Below are 26,399 nucleotides of genomic sequence, written 5' to 3'. Positions count from 1 at the left end.
ATAGTGACCTTCCCACAAGGCTCTCAGAACCCTTGTGACCCCTAGCCCATCTGAATACTTGTGACATTACAAACAGGCCACCTCCATGTGAATCAGGAGAAAGAGCACTTCATTCACAATATAGGACTCTTCAGTGGGGGGGACAGTCTGCCTCTCCCTTGCTGTGTGACTTTAGGCAAATCACTTGGCCTCTCCAGGCTTTAGTGTCCTCATCTGCAGAGCAAACAGGACCAGGATAACATTAGTCCTATCTTAGTATTGGTGGGAAAAGCAAAAGCTGCCCATAGCAGTATTCTGCCTACTCTCTGTATGGAAAAGGCATTGCTTCTTGAATGTGTTTCCTATTTGAGGGAAAATGACAAGGTATCCACAACAGCAGTTATTGTTTTTTTGAGCACCTGCCATTGTGGCAGGTATGTGATCAGGTCTTGTTCCCTCACAAGCCCAGAGAGGTAAGAGTTGCTCTCCCCAGTGGAGAGATGTGGAAACTAAGGCTCAGGGAAGCCAGGACATGCAGCAAGGAAGTGGCTTGGCTAGACTTCACTAGCAGTTGTGAGAATGCTGTGTAGCTGCCAGGGTGCTCAGCCTTTCATTCACATCTAATCTCACGGCCATTGTCTCCTTTAATCTTGACCATGATTTCATGGGCCAGTGCTATTATAGGAGGCAGCACTATTCCCATAAGATAGTACGTTCAGTATGCTTTTCACTGGCCATGAAAGAAATCAAATGACACCTGAGCTCTTGGAGGATGACATGGCTTTGTCCTGGATAGGCAGGTTTGGAAGCATTCTGGTGATTTCTTAAAGCATGTACCCCCAACTCCAAGTAGAGTCTCCATTTTCTTCTGAAATACTTTAGACCTAGTTCCCCCCAACCCCCCGCCCCACAATTCACAATTTGACAAAAACCAAGCAGCTCAGAGCTGAAAGACTTCTCCAACAGTGCGTTGTTTCATAGCAGAGGAAACAGACTCAGAAGATGGGATGTGCTTGCCTGAAGCCATCCAGTGAATCAGAGACCTTGGCTGGGCAGAAGTGAAACTCAGCACTCTGGAGAGCTGTTCCCATGCATTTTGTCAGGACTTGTCAGGATCTGGCTTCTTATCTCCAGAATCCCATCTGCCTGCCACCTCCACTTTGAAGATGGTTTCCTCACTTCTGTCTTCCAGATGAAGAAACTGAGGCTCATAGAAGCCACGTGATGAGCTTCAAGGTAGCCATCAGTAAGAGGAGCTGGATCAAGCTTGAGCACTTTCCATTACCCTACCCTGTCTCTGAGGCCCCAGGCTGTAGAAAAGGGAGGTGCCACACTCCTGACTCCCAGGGTCGAGGACAGGGCATGGGTCTTCCTCCAGCACCCCCAGGAAATCCCCCAGGCTTATTAACTGTGGGAGTCACTCAGGCCCCAAGAAAAGTTATTCTGTCTTGTAAGTTGGTGGTTTTTTCTTCCACTTTGAACAGCTGGTTCATCTTCTAGACCTGGGGGAGGGGTGGTGGAACAGCTCATTACAAATTTTACAGTCAGAGAAATTTGCATTCCATAATTAATGAACATTAAAATGCATAATTACAAACAGAAACAAATGGCTTGGTGCTGATGAAAAATCAGGCTGGGAGGGAGCCAGAGCAGGCACAGAGGATGGAGGAAGAGGCTAGAGAGAGCAGGGCAGGGCCAGCCTGTGATGGAAACAACTGGGAATCCCCCATCATCACCCCCCACCCCCTCAGATTTTCAAGACTTTAAGACTCGGGGACCCAGGACCAGGGTCTTCCTGTGAGTTGTCTTCTGAGATGGAGCAGAATGGGGGCTGTGAAGTTGTGGAGCCCAGTTGACCTGGGTTAGATCCCAAGCTTTCTCATCTACTTACTGTAAAACCTCAGGCAAAGGAGCAACATGCCAAAGGATGGGGTCATTATCAGATCAACCTGCCCCCTTTCTCCCACCCACTCCTTGTCCCACAGAGCCCACCTCCCAAGGTTCCTTCTGTGAGCTCTAAGAAAGTGCTTAGAGACAATTGAATTCACCAACTTCGGTAATCTCTTCAAAGTAGCAAATCAAATAACTTCACTCCTCTGCCAACCACCCTCCAGTGCCTTCCCGTTAGACTTAGAATAAACTTAACATGACTTCTCATGGCTGAAGTCAGGGGTCAACAACTCTTTTGTATAAAGGACCATATAGTAAATATTTTAGGCTCGGCAAGTCACATGTGGTCCTTTTTTATGTGTGTATCTTATAGTTGTCTTTAAAAAACAAACAAACCAAAAATTAAAAACCTCCAAAAACGTAAAGAAACATTTTTAGCTCGAGGGCTGTGCAAAAACAGGCTGTGGGGGAGATGTCTTTCCTCTGTTTCTCCCACTAAATACAACTGAAGACTCTAGTGGTTATATATAAAACAAATGGAAGACCATGAAAGGTGGAAAGGGGAAAGCAGAACCATTAGGGACTTTGAGATCCAAGAAAAGACATGGAGGTCATTCCTTTGGAACTTCTTTCAGCTTCATGTGTCCCAAAGTTTGGCGCTCAAGAAGCCAGTTTTGAGAATTGCCAATAAAGACAAAACAAACAAATACACAAATAACCAAAAGCCTACCTCCTTCAGCCAAAGTATCAGGAAAAGGGCAGCCGACCAAGATGGAAAATGTTAGACACAAATCATTGTATTCCAGCCAAACATCACTGAAAGACAAATAATAAATAACAACAACATGGTCCTCTCTCCACCCCCCCCCACCCCATGTAATAAAGCCAAGTAGAAAACTAGACTCCATCCTGAGCAGACTGTACTTAAGCAACCTGACAGCCCAGTGCCCTGTCCCTGCTGGGGTGGTGTCCGAGAAGGCCATATAAGGAGCAAGTAATGAGCAACCCTCCAGCATCAGTGGAGACTAAATAAGGAGCCTGGACTTCCACCCCAAACCTTCAGTAAAAGGGTGCCCTTCCCTCTCCCTGCTGAGGCACTGCCACAAGAGGCCTAGTAGAAAGTCAGGACCAGGGACCACTGATCAGTAGTAATGAAGCCACCCCCACCCCCTCCACGTGGTGTCAGTGGAAGCCCAGTGAGGAACAGTAAGCATGTGTACCCTCTACTCCCATCCAGGACGATGTCAGTGCAGTCCTCATAGGGAGTCAGAGATTCCCACCACCCTCCAGCAGTAATGAGGAGCTTTCCTTTTGGGGTATTAGTGGAGGCCAAGGGGTGAAATTGGGATTCTGCCTCCCCGTGACAATAACAAGGTATGCCTCCCCTTTTATCAGCTGAAACAGCGTCAGAAAAAGCCAGATTTAAAAATATATATATTTAGGAGTTCCCATTGTGGCTCAGTGGTAACAAACTTGGCTAGTATCCATGATGATGTAGGTTCAATCCCTGCCCTCGCTCAATGGGTTAAGGATCTGGCATTGCTGTGAGCTGCAGTGTAGGTCACAGACGTGGCTGGGATGCTGTGTTGCTGTGGCTATGGTGTAGGCCTGCAGATTGCAGCTCTGATTTGACCTCTAGCCTGGAAACTTCCATATGCCACACATGTGGCCCTAAAAAGGAAAAAAAAATAACAAGATCCAGAATTTTAAAAAATAAAAACATAGTGTAATGACCCCAATATCTAGATTTCCATTAGCAATCACTTGTCACACCAAGAACCAGGGAGATCTCAAACAGAATGAGAAAAGACAACCTAAAAATGCTACTACCACCAAGATGGCAGAAATATACAATTATCTGACACATGTTAAAATAGCCATCATAAGAATACTTAAGCAACTATAAATACAAGTGGGAAAAAAATAGAAAATCTCAGCAAAGAAATAGAAGATACAAAGGAGAAGCAAATGGAAATTATATAAGTGAAAAACATAAGAATTGATTTTTTAATGCAGTGGATTAACTCACCAGAATGGAGAGGACAAGGGAATTATCAGTGAACCTAGAGATAAAGCAATAGAAATTACCCCCTTTGAACACAGAAAAAAAATAGATTGGAAAAGGAAATGAACACAGGTGTCATGGGCCTGTGGGGTTGAAAATAAATAAATAAATAAATAAATATAAATAATAACTTTCGTGTCATTGGAGTCCCATAAGAAGAGAAGGAAGAAGTACTGAAAAAGTACTCAAAGAAAGAATGACAAATAATAGGAAACTTCTCCAATTTAGCAAAAGGAATTGTTCTACAGATTCAAAAAGCTGAGCTAACTCAAAAATAAACACAAAGACATCTGCACCAACATATCACAGTCAAATTTCTGAAAATGCCTTTAATTTTTCAAAAGAAAAATCTTAAAAGGGAGGAGAAAGAAACACCATCTATAGGAGTAATGCAGTTTGAATGGTGATGGGATTTGTATAAGAAATCATGGAAGCCAGAAGGAAGAGGCATAATGTTTTTCAAGTGCTGAATAAAAAAGAATTGTCAGCCTAGAATCTTATGTACAATGAAATGTTCTTTTGAAGTGAAGGAGAAATGAAGACATTCTCAGATGAAGGAAAACTAAGAAAATGTATCACCTGCATACCTGCTCTAAATAAATGGTAATGAAAGTTACCAAATAGAAAGGAAATCATAAAAGAGGGAATCTTAGGACACTAGGAAGGAAGAAAGAACACAGCAAAAACATAGGTAAATGCATTAGACCTTCCTTTTCCCCTTCCCTGTCAAACATCTTCATTATGCTTGATGGCTAAAATGATAGCAATGTCTGATGTGGTTCTAAATACTGTCTACTTGATATCCTCAGGTCTCATATCCAAGGATTCAACCAACCTCAGATGTAAATTTCCCAGTTGATTGAATTTGTGGATGTGAAGCCAGCATATATGGAGTGCTGACTGTATTTGTTGTACCAGGACATATAAGGGACTTGAGCATTGGTGGAGTTTGGTATCTGTGTGGACTCCTGGAACCAATCTGTTCTGGATACTGAGGACAACTATATATTTAGAGGAATATTTAAGAAAATTATCTTGCAAATGGGAAAGGATAAAGGGACATAAAAGGAAGTGAGCTTTCTCTACATCACTTAAATTGGTAAAATAATGGTACCAGTAGATAGTAAGTCATACATGCTAGAACAACCACTAAAAACTCTACAAAGAGATATACCCTCAAAATACTATAGATAAATCAAAACGAAGTCCTAAAGTTGTTCGAGTAACCCACAGGAAGGCAAGACAAAGCAGAGAAATGAAAAGCAGAGATCAGAAAACAGAAAATAAAACAGTATACTTAAGGTCCAAAACATCAATAATCACATTAAATGTAAATGATCTAAAAACACAAGTTAAAAGACAGAAATTGGCAGAGTGGCTTAAACATCACGACCCAATTCTCTATAAGAAATTCACTTCACATGTAACGATTCAGGTAGGTTGAAAGTAAACAGATCGAAAAAAACATACACACATCAAACAGAAGCTGGAGTAGCTCTATTAATATCATATAAAGTAGGCCTTTGAGCAAAGACAATCACCAGAGAAGAGCCCTGTGTCATAATGAAAGGATCATCCACCAAGAAGACATATAAAGCCTAACAACACAGCTGCAAAACATATGAAGCAAAAACTAATTGAACTGAAAGGAAAATAAAGCAATCCGTAGTTATGATTGGTTGGATCCCTCCATACTCCTTCCACAGCTGGTAGAACAACTAGACAGAAAGTCAGCAGTGTTATAAATTAACTCAGTAACACCATCAACCAAAAGGGTTTAGTTAACATATGGAGAACACTCTGCCCAGCAAAAGCAGAATACGTATTCTTTTTAAGTACCTATGGGACACGTGCCAAGATAGACCATATCCTAGGCTATGATAAACATCTCAATAATTTTAAAGAATTCAAATCACACAGACGGTGTTCTCTAGCCCCAATAGGATCTAACTAGACAGCAATAACAGATAACAGAAAAATCTCTACATACTTGGAAACAACACAAAACATAAATAATCCATGGGTCAAAGAGGAAGTCTCAAGGGAAATTAAAAATACATAGTACTGAATGAAGTAAAACTGTAATATATCAAAATTTGTGGGATACAACTAGAGCAATAATTCATCCCTTTCCTTAAAGTAAGCCTTTATATTTAGTGAGGAGAAAATGTATAGCCATAAATGCATACATTAGAAGTGAAAAAGTTTCAGCGTTGCTGATGCGACACAGTGGGTTAAGAATTTGGCTGCAGCAGCTGGGATTGTCATGGAGGCACAGGTTCGATCCCTGACCCGGTGCAATCAGTGGGTTAAAGGATCTGGCTTTGCCACAGCTGAAGGGAATCATTCCCTGGGCTCGGAACTTCCATATGCTGTGGATGCGGCCATTAAAAAAATAAAAAAGAAATAGAAATGAAAAGAAGAAATTTCAAATTCATAATCTCTAAGTTGCCACTTTAAGAACTTACAAAAGGAAAGCAAAATAAAAGCAAACAGAAGGGTAATCAATGCAATTGAAAACAGAAAAATTGATGAAAATTAATGAAGCAGCAAAAAAAGATTCTTTGAAAATGTTGAGAAAATTGAAAAAGATAAACAAACTAGCAAGTCTGTTCAAGAAAAGAGGAGACATGCAAGTTACCAATACCAGGAATGAGACAGGTCACTACAGACCCAACAGATGTCAAAAAGGATTAATAAAGGACTCCTACAAATAACTGTACATGCATATATTTGAAAACCTAGATGAAATGGGCCAATTACTTGAGAAATGCAAAATACCACAACTCAATATGAAATAAATAGTTCGAATACCTTTATAAATATTATAACAATTGAAATTGTAACTTAACCATCCCCTCTCCCCCACAAGAAATCTCTAAGCTTGGATATTTTCACTGGAGTTATAAACCTCAATGTGAGTCTCACGACTCGAAACATCACAGAATTAATTGTAAAATATAAAGCTATAACACTTTAGAAGACACACACACACACAAGAAAATCTTTGAGATTTGAGCTTGGCAAAGTGTTCTTAGATTCCAAGATATAGATTTTATGATCCATAAAAGAGAAAATGATAACTTGGGATTTCATCAAAATTAAAAACATTTGCTCTGTGAAAGCTCAGTTGAAGATGAGAAGACAAGTTACAGAATGGGAGAGAAAATATTTGCAAACCACATATCCTACAAAAGTCTAGTGTTTAGAATATATAAAGACTGCTCAAGCCTTAACAATGATAAAAACAAACAATCCAGTTAGAAAATGGGCAACAGACATCGAGGCGCTTCACAGAAAAGGATATAAAGATTGTAAATAAACAAAAAAAGATGTTCAGCATCATCAACTATTACAGAAATGAAGATTAAAACCACAGTAGGGTGTTACTACACACCGGTGGGCAGGATGACTACAATGAAAAATATTGACGTCAAATGCTTGTGAGGATGTGGAGAAATTGGAGTGTGCTTGCTTTGCTGGTGGGGATGTAAAATAAACAACAGCTTCCTGAAAATATTAAACATGCAACTACTGTATAACCCAGAACTTAGACTCCTTAGTCCTTTTTCCAGAGAGAAAGGAAAACTTAGGTCTATACAAAAATGCACATGCTAATATTTATTGCAACTTTATTTGTAATAGCCAAGAACTGGAAACAACCCACATGTTTTTCCTCAGGTGAAGAGTTAAACTATAGTTCATCCTTACTGTGGAATAATAAACTCTGCAATAAAAGATAAATATTGATAAATCTACCCCTAAGAGGTCACAAAGTCTCTGATTTTATTTCTGTAACATTCTTGAGATAACAAACATTATAGAGATGGAAAACATATTCATGGTTGCCAAGCATTAAGGAAGGGGGTCAGATGGGCAGTGGATGTGGCTTTAAAAGGTCAAGGGGAGCAATCTGTGTAGTAATGGAAATGTTCTGTATCTTGATTGTCAATGCATATATCCTGGTTGTGATATTTTACCATCGTTTTGCAAGATCTTGCCATTGAGGGAAGCTGGAACATACTGGATCTCTCTGTTTATATTATTTCCTACAGCTGCATATGAATCTGTAAGTATCTCAAAATTTTAAAGTATGTAATTAAAAAAAAAAAAACAGGTCTTTGACTGGATTTGACCTGTAGATCATGGTGTGCCAACCCCTGGCTTAAGTGATTTAGTCTCTTCCTACCTCTCACCCCTTGCCTTGTGATAACCTGTCTCATGGGGCTGCAATTGCTTTGGCTTCCTCTGTTCCATGGATAGGATAGGCCAACACTTTTCCTGCCTCAGGACGTTCATACTTGATGTTCCTTCTTAGATAATTCTTCCCACTTACATTCACCTGGGAGATTCTACTTAATTATTCAGGCTTAGCTCAAGTGCTCAATACATGCCCCCTTCACTCCATTCCACATTCACTTTTTATCACATTATGATGTGTCTGTTGTACTTTTTTACTTTACGAAATCTTTTTTTTTTTTGCTTTTTTTTAGGGCCACACTTGAGGCATATGGAGGTTCAAAGGCTAGGGGTAGAATTGGAGCCACAGGTGCTGGCCACAGCCACAGCCATACCAGATCCAAACCACATCTGTGACCTACACCACACTTCATGGCAACACCGGATCCTTAACCCACTGAGAGAGGCCAGGGATTGAATCTGCAACATTTGAATCCTCAAACCTAGTTGGATTTGTTTCCACTGTGCCACAACAGAAACTCCAAATCATTTTTATTTCTTGTTAATCTGTCTTCTGTCTAGGATTTAAGCTCCATTAGAGCAGGATCTTGCCTGTCTGGTTTATTACTGCATTTCCAGCACCCAGCATGTTGGCTTAGCACTAAGCAGATGTCCAGTAAACATTTGTTAAGTGATCCAATGAAGGGCTTAAGTGGATGAGAAAGAAAAGAAAAGCTAAGGGTCCTAGTTAGGTTTTATGGGTGGGAGTGGGGGTTGTAGTCATTCATTAATCATTTGTTCATCCATCCACTCTTGTATCCTTAATTTATTGAGTACCTATTATGTGCCAGGTTCTGAGTTAGACACTTTATGTTGTTTTCTCATAGGGTTTCCAGAAGTGCCCCCCAAACAGGCACATTCCTCGCTTACAGATGAGATAGGTGGGGCTAACTCTGAGGTGAAGCACTTGCCTAGAGGCTCAGTGTCAAAGGCCTGTGTGGAATTCAGGATGGACATCCATTCTGCTCCTGGCTCCAAGCTGTTTCCCTTGTTTGAGGAGAGAAAACTGAGGTCCAGTTAGGTTCAAGGCCATGCCCATTGTCATCAGGCAGATGAGTGGTGTGCTTGGCAAGAGTTCTGATCTTCCTCCTTCTAATACACCAGAACTTCCCTTTTGCCCCAGTGACATCCATCTCTTCCACATGCCCCGGTCAGTCATATCTGCAGAACTTCTGTTTTCCCATTCACACCATGCTTTTTCATGTTTGTTCTAGAACTAGTTCTCTGACAGAGGTGTGTATTTCTTCTCTCTCCAACTAGATTTGAAGCTCCTTAATCATACCCAGAACAGCAGCTGCCAAGCACTTATTTATCTTACTGTATTAGTTAGATATTGCTGTGTGACAAATTATCCCAAATTGGACAGCTTAAAACAAAAAGCATTTATTATCACATGCCATTTTTGAGGATTAGACATTCCAGAGTGGCTTAGCAGACTGGGTAGCTTAAGAAAGCAGAAATTAATCTCATGGTTCTGCAAGCTACAAGTCTGGAATCAAGACGTCAGCAGGGTCCTCCTGCTTCCACAAGCTCTAGAGGAAAATGCTCCCTTGCCTCTCCAGCTTCTGGTGGCTGCATCATTTGATGCTTGTGGCCACATCACTCCAGTCTCTGCTCTACCCCCATACAGCCTTCTGTATGTGTATGTAATCACTCTATGCCTCTTTGTTTTTTCTTTCTTTTTTTTTTTTCTGACCCTGCGCATATGGCGTTCCTCGGCCAGGGATTAGATCCGAGCCAGAGCTGCAAACAGTACCCCAGCTGTGGCAATGCCACAACCTTAACCCACTTGCCCGGGGATCAAATCTGCATCCCAGAACTGCAGGGACACCACCAGTCCTGTTGCACCACAGCAGGAACTCCATCTCTGCCTCTTATTTGTCAGGATATGCATGACAGCATTTAGAGCTACCTGGGTAATCCAGGGTGATTTCCTCATCCCAAGAATCTTAATTTAATTACATCTGCAAAAAACAACCATAGAAGAAAATATTCACAGGTTTCCAGGTTTAGGATGGAGACGTATCTTTAGGACCATTGTTAGCCTACCAGACAGCCTCATGGGTTTGCCATAAGGATTAAGTAAATTAAAGCAGATAAAGTGTTTAGATGATGCCTAGATTATAGAACATATTTTTTTAAGAACACAAAGTGTAGAGGATCTGAGGGGGATGGAGAGAACTATGAGTAATACCCTGCCCCAGACATTTCCTGTGACCTATTGAGAAGGTCAGCCCTTCCTTCCAACTCTCACCCCTGAGTTTCTGCACAGAGACAGACTCAGCCCTGGGTACCACCAGCACAGAGCTCCAAATGGCCCCATGACTAGGTGCCTGCCTGTCTGATGGTGAACATTCTGAGACAAGCAGGGGCCTCCTCTGAGCTTGTATTAATATGTACAGCATTTCACTCACATGGAAAATTGATTTTTCTTTTTAAGCACAAAAATGTAGCCAGTTTTATAACCTTTCTGCTGCTTGACAAAGGCCATTTATAACCCACTCTCCCTGTCACCCTTCCTGGCGCCAGTCTCAAATGTCTCGAAGAACTCTCTCGTGCATTTGTAATTATGAATTTTTCTTCAGCAAAATTTAATTTCCAAGAAGGCTGACCTTTTTTTTTTTTTGTCATTGTGTTTTTTATAAATTAATTCATGGGTGTGTGTTTTGTTACTGATGTTGTTTAGGATGATGGTTTGGGGAGGGGACGAAGGAGCTGGTTGGGAGGCGGCGGACATTGGGAGGGCATTTTAATCAGCAATGTCCAGTGATGGATGGGGAGGGCTGGGCTCTGGGTGTTAATCTTGGTGGACAGGAAATGCCAGCAAGGTGACTGAAATTAAAACCTAGTACCTCATTTTCTCTCCGGAACGCACGAGAGTTGGAACTGCTTCTCCATCTGCTGGACTGGAGATGAGCTCAGCCTCATCAAACAGTGGGAAACTAAATTAAATAAAGAGCTGGTTTCCCCTAGGGAGTAAGGACTTCCATTCACGGAGCACTTAGCAGGTGTCGGGCACACCGGCAAGAGCATTCCACTGAGGTCACTCAAGGATGGAATCACTGGGGCTTGAAAGGAACCATAGGGCAGCCTGTCTGGTTACCTTGAGAAGTGTGCACATGACCAGGCTGAGGGCTTGATAGCATCTGCAGGTGCTCTTGGCTATTAGCTTTGGGAAGATTCGATTTGTGGTGGTTGTTTAGGATTCATTTGTTTATTTAAGGTGGAGTGTGATGCTATTTAGAAATATCAGGAGTTCCTGTTGTGGCTCAGTGGGTTAAGAATCTGACTAGTATCCATGAGGATTCAGGTTTGACCCCTGGCTTTGCTCAGTGGGTTAAGGATCCTGTTTTGCTACAAGCTGTGGCATAGGTCACAGACATGCCTCAGAGATCTGGCTTTGCTGTGGCTGTGGCATAGGCTGGCAGCTGTGGTTCATGATTCAACCCCTAGCCTGGGAACTTCCCTATGCCATGGGGTGCAGTCCTAAAAAGAAAAAGAAAAGAAAGAAATAATCACTCTGGTGGTCATTAGGAGGATGGTACAGGGCAGGTCAGACTGGAGGCCAGCAGGCTGTTGAAGAGGCTTGTGTGGGGAGGTAGGAGTATCATTGAGGACTTCAGGCTCAAGGATGGAGAAGAAGGGACACATTCAAAACAGGGAGGAAGGGAACTCACTTTTTTTTTTTTTTTCATTTTAGGGCCATACCTGTGTCATATGGAAGTTCCCAGTCTAGGGGGTCGAATCGGAACTACAACTGCCAGCCTGCACCAGAGCCACAGCAATGCAGGATCAGAGCCACGACTGCGACCTACACCACAGTTCACGGCAATGCTGAATCCTTAACCCACTAAGTGACGCCAGGAATCGAACCCGCATCCTCATGGACCCTAGTTGGGTTCGTTAATCACTGAGCAATGAAGGGAACTCCCGAGAACTCACATTCAATGAGTACCAAACCACAGGCCAAATTCCGAAGTAAGTTATGCAGCCCCTGTGATCCAACTTAAGCTTGCAGTCACTAGGCTCGTTGAGCGGATAGGGACATCGAAGCCTGAGAAGGAGAGTAACTTGCCCCAGATCACATAAGGAGAAGGGGAAGTTCTGGAATTTAAACTCATATCGGTAGAAGCTCTTTAAGATATATCTGGCTGCCCAGACCCTGCTGGGCAATAATAATAAACACAATAATGATTTTTCCAGCAAGGTCCCTATTCATAGCAGCTAACATTTGCTACATGGTTGCCTTATGAGCCATAGTTCTAAGCACTTTGCACACATTTCCCTTTCATTCTCACAATGATACAAGACAGAAAACGAACAAAAGTTCCATTTGACACGTGGGCACACTGAGGTTCATAGAGGTAAAGGAATTTGTACAAGGCCACACAGCTATTAGTTGGCCCAATAAACTTTGGACCCATCTCTGCAGTCCTGATACCTGCCTTCTTTCCGAAGGTGGGAGGAAAGGGCGTGATGGGACCCACCACCTCTTCTGCCATAACCGCCCTGTTGCTCTTTCCCTGAGCAGTGCCCGGAGGAGCTGAAACCCATGAAGGATGGCTCTGGCTGCTACGACCACTCCAAAGGCATCGACTGCTCTGATGGCTTCAACGGCGGCTGTGAGCAGCTGTGCCTGCAGCAGACGCTGCCTTTGCCCTATGACGCCACTTCCAGCACCATCTTCATGTTCTGCGGGTGAGTCTCTGTCCCCGAGGCCCAGCCTGTCCCTTCACAGCAGCAAGGAATGCAGGAAACAAAAAGCCAGGAACTAGAGCCTGGCCCAGCTGGGACTGACCTTCAGTGAAATGGCCTTTCTGCCTCTACCTTTTCAGCCCAGGAGGCAAAAGGCAACAGTATGACCCTTTGCTGGGAATTGAGAATAAGTATGGAAGAAGAAACAATAAATAATTGATTAATGATTGTAATAAATGGAATCCATGCTCAGACTGTATCATAGGGTCAGGGTTGTTTTCTGCAGAAGTCTCTTGCTCCTTATGCATCCAGCCTCCAGCCCCAGCCAGTGTATTTTGGAGACGAAAGCAGGCATCTTGGGAGTTCCCATTGTGGCTCAACAGATTACGAACCCAACTAGTCTCCATGAGGATGTGGGTTCGATCTCTGGCCTCGCTTACTGGGTAAGGATCAGGCATTGCTGTGGCTGTGGCGTAGACTGGCAGCTATAGCTCCAATTCAGCCCATAGCCTGGGAACTTCCATATGCTCTTGCAAGTGTGACTCTAGAAAAGCAAAAGCAAAAAAAAAAAAAAAAAAAGAGGGTATCTTGAAGGGGTCACCAAGAGACCAGTAGACGTGCTGCTTACAAACATGGGCTTAGCCAGGCTTTCAGCTCCATTTCTGCAGGGATTAAGCAGTGCCAAGTTCAGAGTTGAGCCCCTCTTTGTCCTAATGCTCCTGTCAATAAGGATCATTAATTAGGGGAGGCAAGGTGGGAAGGAAACAATGCAGGCAAAGCTTGAAGTCATGGCTCATGCTAAGAACTCAGCTGAGTTTTGAAATTAGTAGGAGACTGAAAGAGGGGGCATGTTGGGACCAAGTTGCTAGGTGGCCTGGGACAGGTCACTGTTCCTCTCTGGGCTGCAGTTTGACCACTGGTGAAGAAGGATGCCTAATAGCTCTTCCAGTTTATCTGTTTCCCACTTTGAAAAATCTGCAGTGGAGTTACCTCTGCCACAGATAGCTTCTAGAATAGCATTTGGTCCTCAGCAATCACTCAAGAAAATGGCAGCCTTCTTTCTTCTCTGCATTCCCTTTCTGTGGGTGTCTTCATATTAGAAAGCATCCTCATTTTTGGACATTCCATGACTCAGAAAAATAAGTCTTTGTTCATGCAAGAATGTTGATCATTGAAGTGTGCTCAGTGCTTTACTAAGATGGAAAAGCAGAATAAAGCATTTAACAATCTTTTCAGACTTACCAAAGAGGAGTTGGAGGTATGTGTGTGAGTTTAGTCTCAGTTTAACAGAAAATTAATTTCACCTGCATAGTTCTAGTCCCTGGAGTCTGATTCTCCTTCTGGGGCTTATTTCAGGGTCTCTCCACAACAGTCCTGAATACACTTGGTGCTGCAGGCGCCTTTGAGCAGGTGTTAGAGCGGCTCGCTGGAGGCCCCACTTATGTATCAGTAAAATAAATAAGAAATAAATTAGTGGATGCAGACCTGAATTTATAGGGTCTCTCCTCTGCTTAAGTGACTGCAGGGCAGTGTTGAGTAAATTATGCATGGGCTTAGATCTGAGCCTTGAATACTGAATCAGCTGTCTTCTTATTATTGTTATTGTGCTTGGGGGAGGGGGTGTCCTTCTGTTGCAAATATCAGTAACTGCAGATGCAACAGCAGTAATGGATTTTGACATAGAAACTGTCACCACCTTTCATCCACGGCATACTGAGGCGGTGGAGGGGAATCAGTAGACTTGGATTCTAATCCTAATTCTACCTCTAACTTTCTCTTAAACATCAGGCAAGCCTCTTAGGACCCCTGACGTTAAGTTACTTTATCTCTAAAATTTCAATAACATCAATCTTAGCATAATGATTGTTGCGAAGAGTACAAAGTACTTCACATCATTTATTCTTCTCTTCAAGTTAAGTAATGTGCCTAGGGTCACATGACTAAATAATGGAGGTCAGTACCTCTTGCTGTGTGACCTTGAGCAAGTTACTTAACATCTCTGTGCTTCAGTTTCCTCATGTGTAGAAGAGGGATAATAATAGCATCTCTCTATAGAATCGATATGAGGCTTAAGTGCAATGTATTAATGACATCACAATTTACATTGATATTTATAAAGTCCTGCAGATCAGTGCCCTGCAAAGAGTTAGCATGATATTTATTTATTTATTGTTCACTAAAGTGAACTATAGTAATGACAATAGCCCACCATTTGCTCAGTAACTAAGGTACTAAACCTCTCTATGAGACAAGGACAAACTAACCTCTTCTACCTGGGAAGGTCTCTGAAAATTTTAAAGTAGATTGACTGTGAAGTTCTTGTATGGTTTATCCGGTTAAGGATCCAGCGTTGTCACTGCTGTGGCTTGGGTCACTGCTGTGATGTGGGTTCAGTCCCTGGCCCAGGAACTTCTGCATGCCCTGGGTGCAGAGAACAAAAAACAAAAGAAACCCCAAAAGACTACATTAGACAGAATTGGGAGTGTGGGGAGTATGCTGAGAGCTGTTGAAGCTCAGCTAGATGCTAATAAACTGGACAAAAAAAAAAAAAAAAACGGAGAGAGAGAGACAAAATAAAACTCAGGTCTCCTAAAACCAACTGCAGTGTCAACATGCTTTGGAAATTGTCTATTAAGGATGCAAATGAGAAGTTGGCCACACTTGTTAGAAGCACTATAAACAAAACAATGAAAGCCATTAGCAGGTACTTGTGTGAAAGTTGGTAGAGAGAAGTGGCATGCTACTGAATTAAGCAAGGAAAACAAACCCTCGCTCAAGGGGACCTTGACAACTTGTTCAGAGCTCTGGGTCCTTTCTGTGAGTTTCCTGTGTGCACTGGTTTAATAAACCTGTGTGCAACCAGGTTTATATTAGCAGCTAACACATTAAGCACTTCCTATGTGCCCCGATGGTGCTGAGTGCTTTGATTGCATTAGCCCATTGAATTTTCATAACAAGTCTGCAGGGGAGGTGTTAGTATTATGGTCTCCACTTACTGTCAAAAAAAAATCAGGCACAGAGGGGCTCAGTGACTTGCTCAAGGTCACACAGCTGGTAAATGGAGGCATCAGGATTCAAATCCAGGTGATCTGGTTCCATTATTAGTCAAGACAGATCTGATGTCACTCCTGGCTTCTGGCCACTTCTGGACATGTGGTTTTGAGCAAAGCACTAAACAGTTCCCCAATCTCTCATTTCACATAGAATCAGATGTGTTCAGGGCACCATTGTGCGGACTAAATGAAATTGTATGTGCACAGGGGCCAGCACACTTAAGCAGTCAGTAAATGGCAGGTACAATTAGTCTGATAGAAGTAAAGCCATCTCATTTAATCTTCCAGTGACTGAAACGTATATCCTGTTTACTGCTCCATCTCCAGCACCTTAGAATGGTTGCTGCTACTTAGTAGGGCTCAGCTATTGTTAAGTGAAGTTCTCCGTTGACGTGACCAAAGGAGCTGTTCACAGTGGGGCCCTGTAGCTACCTTTCCAGCTACGTCCCTATTCCTGAATTAGGTCTCTTGGCTTTAGCTCCCAGAGTTTTCAAGTTTTCAGCGTTGCCTCTCTTCCTCCTCTGTATCCCCACTGCCACCCATCTGTCCCTGGCCCTTTAGTTGAGCACTGTTCTGTTTCATCTTCGAGTCTTGGTGTGAGTGTTCCCTTCTCTAGCAAGGCTTCTCTGAGCCCCAGGGGGTGCAGAAGTGAGTAACTGGAGCCGGGTAGATAATGCTTTGTCTTTTCAAGTGGCTACCCTTTAAATATTGGCTTAATACTTACCAAGTGGGGTTAGGGCATGTGTAGAAGAGAATGTTTCCTTTTCTTATTTTGGTTTGTATTTTTTTTTTCTTTTCTACCCATAGGGCCCTATTACTAGGAAAGGGCCACTGACATTTTGCCTCCAATTCTACTTCATCCTGGTGAAATTTTGACACTTCTTGCAGACTGGATCTCTGGCTGACTGTCCTAGTGGTCAGCCCCCAGTCAGGCCAAGTTCCTCAAAACTGAGTAAAGTAACCTTTTCTCTGGGATCACCCCCTGCCCATGCTTCTTCCTGTCACAGCACTATTGCTCTGTTGACTTACCTGCCTTTCTGTCTGGTCCCGATCACACTATAAATGCCTCATAAGTAGAAACTAGGTCTTAATCATCTGTGTATCCCTGTGGTCATTCTGTACTGCTTGCTCAAAGACTTTTTCAAAGCCATAATTTTTTTTTTGTCTTTTTAGGGCTACACCCACAGCATATGGAGGTTCCCAGGCCAGAGGTCAAATTGGAGCTGTGACTGCTGGCCTTTGCCACAGCCACAGCAATACAGATCCAAGCCACATCTGCGACCTACACCACAACTCATGGTAACATCGATCCCTAACCTTCTGAGCGAGGCCAGGGATCGAAACTTCATCCTCATGGATGCTAGTCAGATTTATTTCCACTGAGCCATAATGGGAATTCCCCAAAGCCATAATTTTTGAATTAAAGAATTCACCCAGGAGTTCCTATTGTGGCTCAGTGGGCTAAGGACCCAGCATAGTGTCCATGAGGATCTGGGTTCAATACCTGGCCTCTTTCCGTGGGTTAAGGATCTGAGGTTGCCACAAGCTGCAGCGTACATTGCCGATGCGGCTTGGATCCAGTATTGTTGTGGCTGTGGTGTAGGCTGGCAGCTACAGTTCTGATTCAGCCTCAGAACTTCCATGTGCCACAGGTGTGGCCCTAAAAAAAAAAGAAAAGAATTTATCCACCTGAGATTTGTTGTACCTACCCTGTGCCTGGTCTTTTGTGGAGTGTGAGAAGATAAAGACACATTGTGTACAAGTCCTTACCTACCAGGGGCAAAGGGAACTCTGGGGACAGGTATTTGAGCCTCACTTGGTCCTGACTGATGGTTTTTGTTTTCATTTTCATTTTTACCTTTATACTTTTATATGCACAGTTGGGGGAGGGGGAGCTGGAACAACACTGTTCCCTTTTCATTTTCTGCTCCACTCATCACAGACCTGATTCCAGTGTTATCCCCTTGGAACATTTCTCTGAATCTCTTAAACAGAGTTAACTGAGCTCTCCCAGCAACGGGTTAATAGTTCTGCCCCTCAATCAATCATGCAGTGTTATCAATAGTTTCTGATTGATGTCGATAGACCACAGGCACCAGTATGCTAAGAGACGCAGTGAATTTAAGACAGGTTGAGAAGGTCATTAGATGCTAAGATGAAGCGTGTGGAATGAATCTTATGGGTGAGGAAGCATCACTTCTCTCCAAGACCTAGGCAAGTTACCTAGCAACCAAGTTTGTTTCATTTGTGCCTGTGTGTTTACAACATATACCGTGCGTTCTTCGGGGAAAGTTTAATATTATCCACATAAATCCACCCTATAAAAAGATGGATAATATAAAGATAGGCCTGATCAGAGCCATTTGTGAAGAGAGAAAGAGAAAAGGAGAAAATGGTTTCAGGAGCCTGAAATGCCAGAGTTACTCAACAGGAGATAAATTTAGCTCTGTTCATCTTGGCAACCAATGTAAACAGAAAAAAAATAACATGGTGGGTTATAGTTATCCTTGCTTGAGAAAAGGAATTTTGTAGTTTTTTTTTCGTTTTTTTGTTTTTTGCTTTGATTTGTTTTCCAGAAGATAAACTCTTTTTGGGGGAGGGAATCATACCCACTGCATGTAGAATTTCCAGGGCCAGGGATTGAACTTGTGCCACAGCAGCAACCCAGGCTAGTGCAGTGACAACTCCAGATCCTTGACCCACTGCCCCACAAAAGAACTCTGACATTACACTCTTCTTTTCTGACACAATTTGCTACGAGAGCTATTTCCTATATATAACTATATGAGACGTGGTCACTAATGTCATCTACAGTGTGGATGTTTCAGTATTTCTGAGATCATCTAGAGAAGGAAAGTAGGGCCCAGAAGGGTCTTACAGCCAGTGAGGAAGTGAAATTGGGATAGGAGATGGCCCAAGCTATTCTCTTCTAATCTAAATATTTTGAATATATTTAAATGTAATTTACTTAAAAATACAATGTGTAATATATGTAAAGCTGTGGCTCAAAGAGCATGTCCAGCCTCAAATAGTCCTTTCTAGCCTATCTGTTTAATGTCATTTTAATGTGCTTTTAGGAAGGAGAGGAGATAAATACATGTGTTTAACATCCACTGTTAACTGGAAGCCTCTTATTTTCATTGTCAAGGCTGAAGTTGGCTCTCATAATGGAAAACACTAACCTAGAGGGTGCAGACAGATTTTAATTTTTAATGGTAGTATCTCATTGCAGATTTGACAGTCACTCAAGCCCTTGTTTTGTTGTGGTTTCAACTTTTAGGCTAAGCGTGAGCTCTGACCACTCTGCTGATGGAAGGATGGGGAATTTCCTTCTCATATTTAACGTGGAAAACGCACGGGCTGCTTTCTTGTCAAATGGTACAGCTGTTTGAAACATTTGCAAAAACTCCAGTGTGAGGCATATTCACGGAAAGCTGATGGAAGCATACAAAGTCCTTGCATTTGCACAGATAGGTGTTCTCCAGTGTGGGTTTTTTAAAACATTAGTTCCAGGAGAAGCTCAAGGAAAACAATGGGGGCAAGTTCCAGTGGCCAAGCCTGTGTGGGAAGGTCTGTACTCTCTAACTGTCCCGTGAAGGTTCACAGGGCGCATGAGAATAGGAGAGCTCTGGCAAGTCCTGATATGGTGAAACATTATATTTCATTGTTTCTAAAGTGCCCACAGTTTCCACATTTCAACATTTCTAAAATTAGGATGTGTTTTACTATCAATGGTTTTATAGAGTTTTTTTTATTTTTTTTTATTTAATTTAATTTTTTTTTTTGGTCTTTTTGTCTTTTAGGGCTGCACTTGCAGCATATGAAGGTTCCCAGGCTAGGGGTCCAATCGGAGCTGTAGCTGCTGGCCTATACCACAACCACAGCAATGTGGGATCCAAGCTGCATCTGCGACCTATACCACAGCTCACGGTAAGGCTGAATCCTTAACCCAGTGAGCGAGTCCAGGGATTGAACCTGCATCCTCATGGCTGCTAGTCAGATTCGTTAACTGCTGAGCTTCGGCGGAAACTCCTAGAGTTTTAATTAAATATTGTTTTTCTTAGCATTAGATGAAATACTAGTGATTCTTAAAAGTGTTGAGGGTCTTAGATAAGAACGTTTTATATAATTCTGCCCAGAGTTCCCCATGGCATTCCCTTCCCTTCCTTCTTTTCTGAAGAATACCCTTGTGTCCACTACTTTCAACATGGCTTTTCTGGAAACTCTTCCCTTTTTCCCGTGAGGGACACCTGCAGATGGAGGCCACTCTGAGGACCGTTTTACTGATCTCCATTTTGGTTAATATTCGGACCATCCTAAGAAACTTCAGGAGAACAACTCCTATGACATTGGTTCAGGGGGGTCCATGTGATGGAGGGTCTTTTCTTCTCAGTCACAGAGCAGTGAGGGTCCTGGGCCTGATAACCCCTGCATGGGATTTCTCACAGGTGTCAGGATCAGGAAAGCTAAGAAAGCACCCATTTCTCTTTTCCTTGGGGTGGTAGGATGCTCAGATTCATCCCTAACACTGGTCCGAGTCTGTGTGGCATTCAGTTTCTTGAGCTCTTCTTATCCTTAACTCTCCTCTATTTTTATTCCCCCCCGTTCCCAGATTTTGGGATTTTGATTCCCTTCCTTATTAAAACAAACAAACGAACAAAACAGTTTCTAGCCTATATATTACAATACATAATTTTTGATTTTATAACCCTTTGAGGAATGAATGAATGAATGAATGAGCAATTAAATACATGAATAAATAAATGCCCTGCCTTGAGAGTTTATATGAAAGCCATTTCGCTTTGGTCCCTGTTTCCTTTTTTTTTTCAAAGACAAGCAGATTGGAAGCCATCATTTGTGCTAAAGTGGAATGAGCCCTAGATTTGGAGGAAGAAATTCAAATCAAGGTCCTGGCTTTTCCAAAGTGCTTATGTAATCTTGGTCAAGGGATTTCAAGGGCTACATTTCAGGGTCCTTGGTGGCAGTGTTTGGATGAAAGTACCCATCTCATGATGCTGCTGTCAGGAGTAAGTAAAACATGCTCTTAGCTAAACATGTGTAAGGTTTTATGGTACAATCTCTAAAGTCCCATCCAGTTCTAGTGTTTTCTGTAATGTGCTGGATGTGTTCAGGGTAACACATTCATTGCCTTCAGCTGAAATGCCCCGTTTGTATCTTTGTACTTATTTTATGTTCTTCATTTTGGCATATGTATAAATATAGTTTCATGCAGATCTTGGCTGGTTTCCTGTGAGCCTACACTCTTTAGAATTTCTGTAAGAAAATCTCCCAGACGACAGAATGTTCTAAAGGAGCTGTATAATTATGTTGCATGGTACAAAAATAAAAAAAATAAAAAAAAGAAAGAAAAGAAACCAACAACTAAATAGACCTTTGCATAAATCACCCTGTGCCCTGAGGTGGCTTGGAGGAGAGAGTTGCTCACGTTTTAAACCTCAAAGGATCATTTGCCTTTATGAGTGTCTGTTTTGTTTTTCTTTTTCTCTCCCTGCCTTTCTAAGGGTCTTACTAAGTCAACCAGGTCTTTTATCTCCCCTCCTTCCTCTCCTGCTGAGCCAATCTTTTCCCACTGCAGGCAAAATGAAATCACCAGGCACCTAGAGCTATAATATAGCTAAAATCACACACACGCACACATGCACATGCACACACACACACACACACACACACTTCTTGAAATATGAACTGCCAAGTTTAATTCCTAGCACTGCTATTGACTAGGTATGTCTCCATGGGCAAGTCACTTAACTTCTCCAAACTTCAGTGTTCTCATCTGAAAGAGGGAGCACTACCTCCCTTCGAGGGTTATGTACTAGTTCCTAGGGTTTCTGTAATGCATCACCACGGTCTTAGTGGCTTAAAACAACACTGATTTATTATTTTATAATTCTAGAGGTCAGAATTCCTAAAATCTAGGCATCGGCTGGACTTCAAGGCCAGGGCGTAGTCTCTTTATCTATCTGTCTGGCTCTCTTTCCTCAGCTTTCAAGTTGTAGCTCTTTCTTGGGCTCTGACACTCTGGATGTTATGCTCCTATAAGGACACTTATGATTACAGTGAGCCCACCCAGTTAATCCAGAATAATCATCCCATCTCAAAATTCTTAATCACATCTGCAACATCCCTTTTACCATGTAAGGTAACATTTCCCGGGTTTTGTGGGGACCATTATTCTATTTACTGTAGATTGCAAAAGGAGAAAACCTGGCCATATATAGAAAAAAAAATTCACTAGACTGGAATCTTGAATGCAAAACTGAGCTTTGCACATACACGTGTGTGTGTAAATACACATATACATGCACATATATATATATATGTATGCTTATGTGTGTACATATATGTATATAATGCATATATGTAGCTTACTGTATGTAAAAATTGCATGTGTATAATTACATGTCATGCATGTTTATACATACAATTTATTTCCAATAATATCACAAAGAAGTTCCCAATTATGCAGTTTGAAGCCAAAAAAAAAGCAAAGAAGGGCAACTCTGTTGGCATCAAGAAATCTGGATCTAGAAAGAAGCCAGGAACTAAGATCTGAGAACCACTGGAAATTTATGTTTTTTGGGGAACTGTAAATATGTTAATAGATCAAGTTATAATCATAGGTAATACTAACATAATCATAACAGCATTAAAAATAATCATCACAATAGCTGATGCAGTAATTGGCTTCTACATGATTGATAATATTTTATCCTTTTTGTGAATTCTCTCTTAATTCTTACATCAGCCTTATAAGGATTATTATTATTCCCATTTAATATATTATAACTCTCAGGCTTAGGGTAGTTAACCGACTGGATGAGGGTCATACAGCTGATACAGCCCCGTTTTGAACTCAGCTTTAATTAGACCCAAAAATCTGAACTTGACCCCCTGTATCTCCCTTAGGTAAGGGGGTATGGGATCTCAATAAAATAAGCAAAGTAGAAATATACAAGCTACTTTCTCAGACTGGAATGCAGTATTGGATATTAACACCAATCTGTCTAGCAAAGGAATCTATATATTCGGGAACTACAAAAAGCCACCTTCTAAGTACTACTTAGAAGGAAAAAAATCAAACTCAGCTTGTCACCTCTTGAGAAATGAACTGGAGCAGGAAGGCTGAATACCAAACTCATGGAACTGAGTCAAAGCAGTACTCAGAAGCTCCATGGCATTTACTAAGAAGCAAGGAAGATTGAAAATAAACAAATGAAGCATTCAACTCCAGAAGCCAGAGAAAGAATTATGAAACAAACTCAAAGAAAGCAGCAGGAAGAAATTAATACAAATAAAACCTGAAATAAATGAAATGGGGGGGGAGCCTCACCAATAAAATACAAAAGCCTGTCCAAAAGAGAGAGGGAGAGCACAAATAAACACATTAGGAATGAGCTAAGGACATAACCATAGAAGCATAGAAGATAAAACAAATTTAATGAGAATACTGTGTCCAACTTTATGCCAATACATTTGAAAGTCTTGATAAAATGCATTGTTTTCTTAGAAAATATAAATGACCAGGTTTGAGAAATGATGCTATAGAAAATCGAAATAGTCAGGTAACATAAAATACAATGATAAGAGAGTTAAATGTCTACAATTGAAAGGAAGACATCAAGCCTGGGGATTTTATAGGCAGATCCTATCACTTCATCAAGGAATGGATAATCTCTGTCTTCTGTAAGCCATCCAGAGAAAGAAAATAAAAGGACAGTCTTCTAATTTATTCCATGATCCTAGCATAACCCAATACCTAAACTAGGCAAAGGTATACTCACTCATCTAGAAAAATCTAGTTGATGTATTAGAACTGATGGGATCCTTATGTGGTAGGATGAAAAAAAAATCAGCTTTCAAAAAATCAGCAATCACTTTCCTCAATATCAGCAATAAATAACTAGAAAATATAAGGGAAAACATACATGAAAAACAGATCCTATTCCTCAAGTAGAAAAGACTATGAAACAGAAGCTATCACTCCACAATATGTTGGGCACACGGTATTTCAGACATGACTCAGAAATAACAGTGGCTCTGTGAGGTAGGAACTTCATAGATAAACAAAGGAAGTATAGAGAGGTTAAGCATTTTGTGCAGAGTCACACAGCCAGTAAATGGTAGACTCTGGATTTGGGCTCTCGTGGGCTGCATCCAAAATACCTGCTTGTAACCTCTAACCTTGTAACCTTGTAATGGCCTAGTGGATTGCATAAATATCTATGAACACCCCCCCACACACACACACACAAGATATATATATATAAGACTTTTATGACCTTTGGAGTTCTCATGACTTAGCAGGTTAAGAATCCGTTTTAGTATCCATAGGGATATGGGTTCCATCCCTGGTCTTGCTTAGTGGGCTAAGGATCCAGCGTTGCCCCAAGCTGCAGCACAGGTCACAGATGTAGCTCAGATTCTGCATTGATGTGGCTATGATGTAGGCCGGCAACTGCAGCTCTGATTCGACCCCTAGCATGGGAATTTCCATATGCTGCAGGTGCAGCCCTAAAAAGAAAAATTAAAAAAAAAATAGGCTTTTGTACTTTTACAGCCAAGCGTCTAAAACTCCAGTGAAGATTTTAACAGAACACTTGATAAATGGAGATGCAAATTATGTTTCTGAATTAGAAGACTCCCAGCTGTAGAAATGCTGAATCAATCAGCTGGATAAGACAGGCTATGTTGCTGTAACACATGAAGCCTCCCAGATCAGAAGATGGCACACGAAGTTTATTTCTTATTCACAGAAGGTCTGTTGTAATTGAGGTAGCCTGCTTCCATCTTGCAGTATGTATCTGGAACATGGATCTCCAAGCTGACCACAGCAAGAGAAGAGAGGGCTTGAGAATCACGCAGGGTGGCTGTAAGGGCTGAATCTGATAGAGACATATCACGTCACCACACATTCCATTATTCAGAATCCCTTCGTGTGGTCCCTTTGAGCCAATTGCTAGGGCAGCTTAGATGCATAGCCTACAGTGTGTCCACAGTGAAGATCCGGTATGGTGAACATAAGACACCATCTCTGCTGCAATTGTCAGCAGTGCCCAGCACAGAGTTGATTCTCAATGCTATTTCTTAAAGGAAAAAAATAATTAACAATTTTCCCCCATTTAGTCTACAAATTCAATTTTAAACCACCCAAAATTCTGCTCAAGTGTTACATGCCATTTGACAAGCCAACTCCAACATTAACCTGAAGGTTAAAATGAGTAAGAACAGTGAAGAAATTTTCACATAGGAAATGAGCATTTCTGACACGGAGAAGACTTACTTTGCTACATTCAAAACAAACCATTAAGCCGTGGTAATTAAAATAGTGTAGAATTATTGCAGGAATATACAGATAATCAAATAAAAATTCCAGCCATGCATAGGTGGCACATGTAGGGATTTAGTACACGACAAAATGGCATTTCAAACCACTTAGTGAAAGGATTGCTCTTTCAGATAATCATCTACCCAGTTTAAAAATAATGAAGTTAAAATAACTACTCCCACCCTGCATAAAAATATATTCCACACAGATTAAATATGGAAAACTATATAAATACTAGAAGAATATAAAGAAAAAAAATTTTTCCCCATCTTCGCAGCTTCCTAAGCATCACACAAAATTCAAGAGCAATAAAGGACCAGGATAAAGAGTTTCTAAGACATCAAATGCAAGATTAAAATACAAGTACAGACTGGAAAAAAAGTGTCAATATATTTGGAAGGTGGAAGACAACTATTGAGAAAATATGCAAAGCACATAAAAGACAAGTACCGCAATAGGGAAATTGTCAAACTACTTGAACAGATACTGTATGAAATACACATGCCCATACCATGGAAAGACAGTGAACCTTACCAGTAATTGGGAAATGCAAACCTAAGCAAACATGAGTTATTTTCTGCGGCCCAAGTTGGCAATAATGAACCTGAACGATGTGGAGAATTGAGCTCTCTCATTCATCAGTGATAGGACTATAAACTGGCAGTGCCTCTTCTGACAGTCGTTTAGTAGATACATCAAAAATTTTAAATTCATTAAACATTGACCCAGCAATTCCTCTTTTAAGTATCAGTTTTACAGAAACACACATGTACATAATGATATATGTAAAGGATTCTTCATTGTGGCACCATTTGTAATAATAGACAGTTATAAACAACCATCAGTAAATGATTACGTAAATGCCCACCACTAAAAGTTAGGTAAAATCATCCTGGTGCCTTTATACTGCGTAATGCCAAACAATCCTTAAAAACGATAGATCTGGAGTTACCGTCACGGCTCAGTGGTTAACGAACCCGACTAGGAACCATGAGGTTGCGGGTTCGATCCCTGGCCTTGCTCAGTGGGTTAAGGATCCGGCGTTGCTGTGAGCTGTGGTGTAGGTCGCAGACACGGCTTGGATCTGGCGTTGCTGTGGCTCTGGCGTAGGCCAGCGGCTACAGCTCCGATT

The 26,399-nt window shown here is 41.6% G+C and overlaps 1 protein-coding gene across 3 annotated transcripts in view; it reads left to right on the top strand.

The window, feature by feature from the left end:
• The window catches only part of ASTN2 (astrotactin 2), a 912,080-nt gene that overhangs the window by 547,146 nt on the left and 338,535 nt on the right, over positions 1-26,399 (top strand). For all 3 annotated transcript variants that reach the window (XM_047768264.1, XM_047768263.1, XM_047768262.1), the window contains one exon: positions 12,705-12,871. In XM_047768264.1, the coding sequence (XP_047624220.1) occupies positions 12,705-12,871 (167 nt within the window). The remainder of the gene's footprint in view (positions 1-12,704; positions 12,872-26,399) is intronic.

The sequence above is a fragment of the Phacochoerus africanus genome, chromosome 2 (genome assembly GCF_016906955.1).
Source record: "Phacochoerus africanus isolate WHEZ1 chromosome 2, ROS_Pafr_v1, whole genome shotgun sequence".
NCBI classification, from domain to species: domain Eukaryota; kingdom Metazoa; phylum Chordata; class Mammalia; order Artiodactyla; family Suidae; genus Phacochoerus; species Phacochoerus africanus.
Note: the sequence above shows the minus strand (reverse complement) of the source record. Positions and strands in the feature narration are given on the sequence as shown.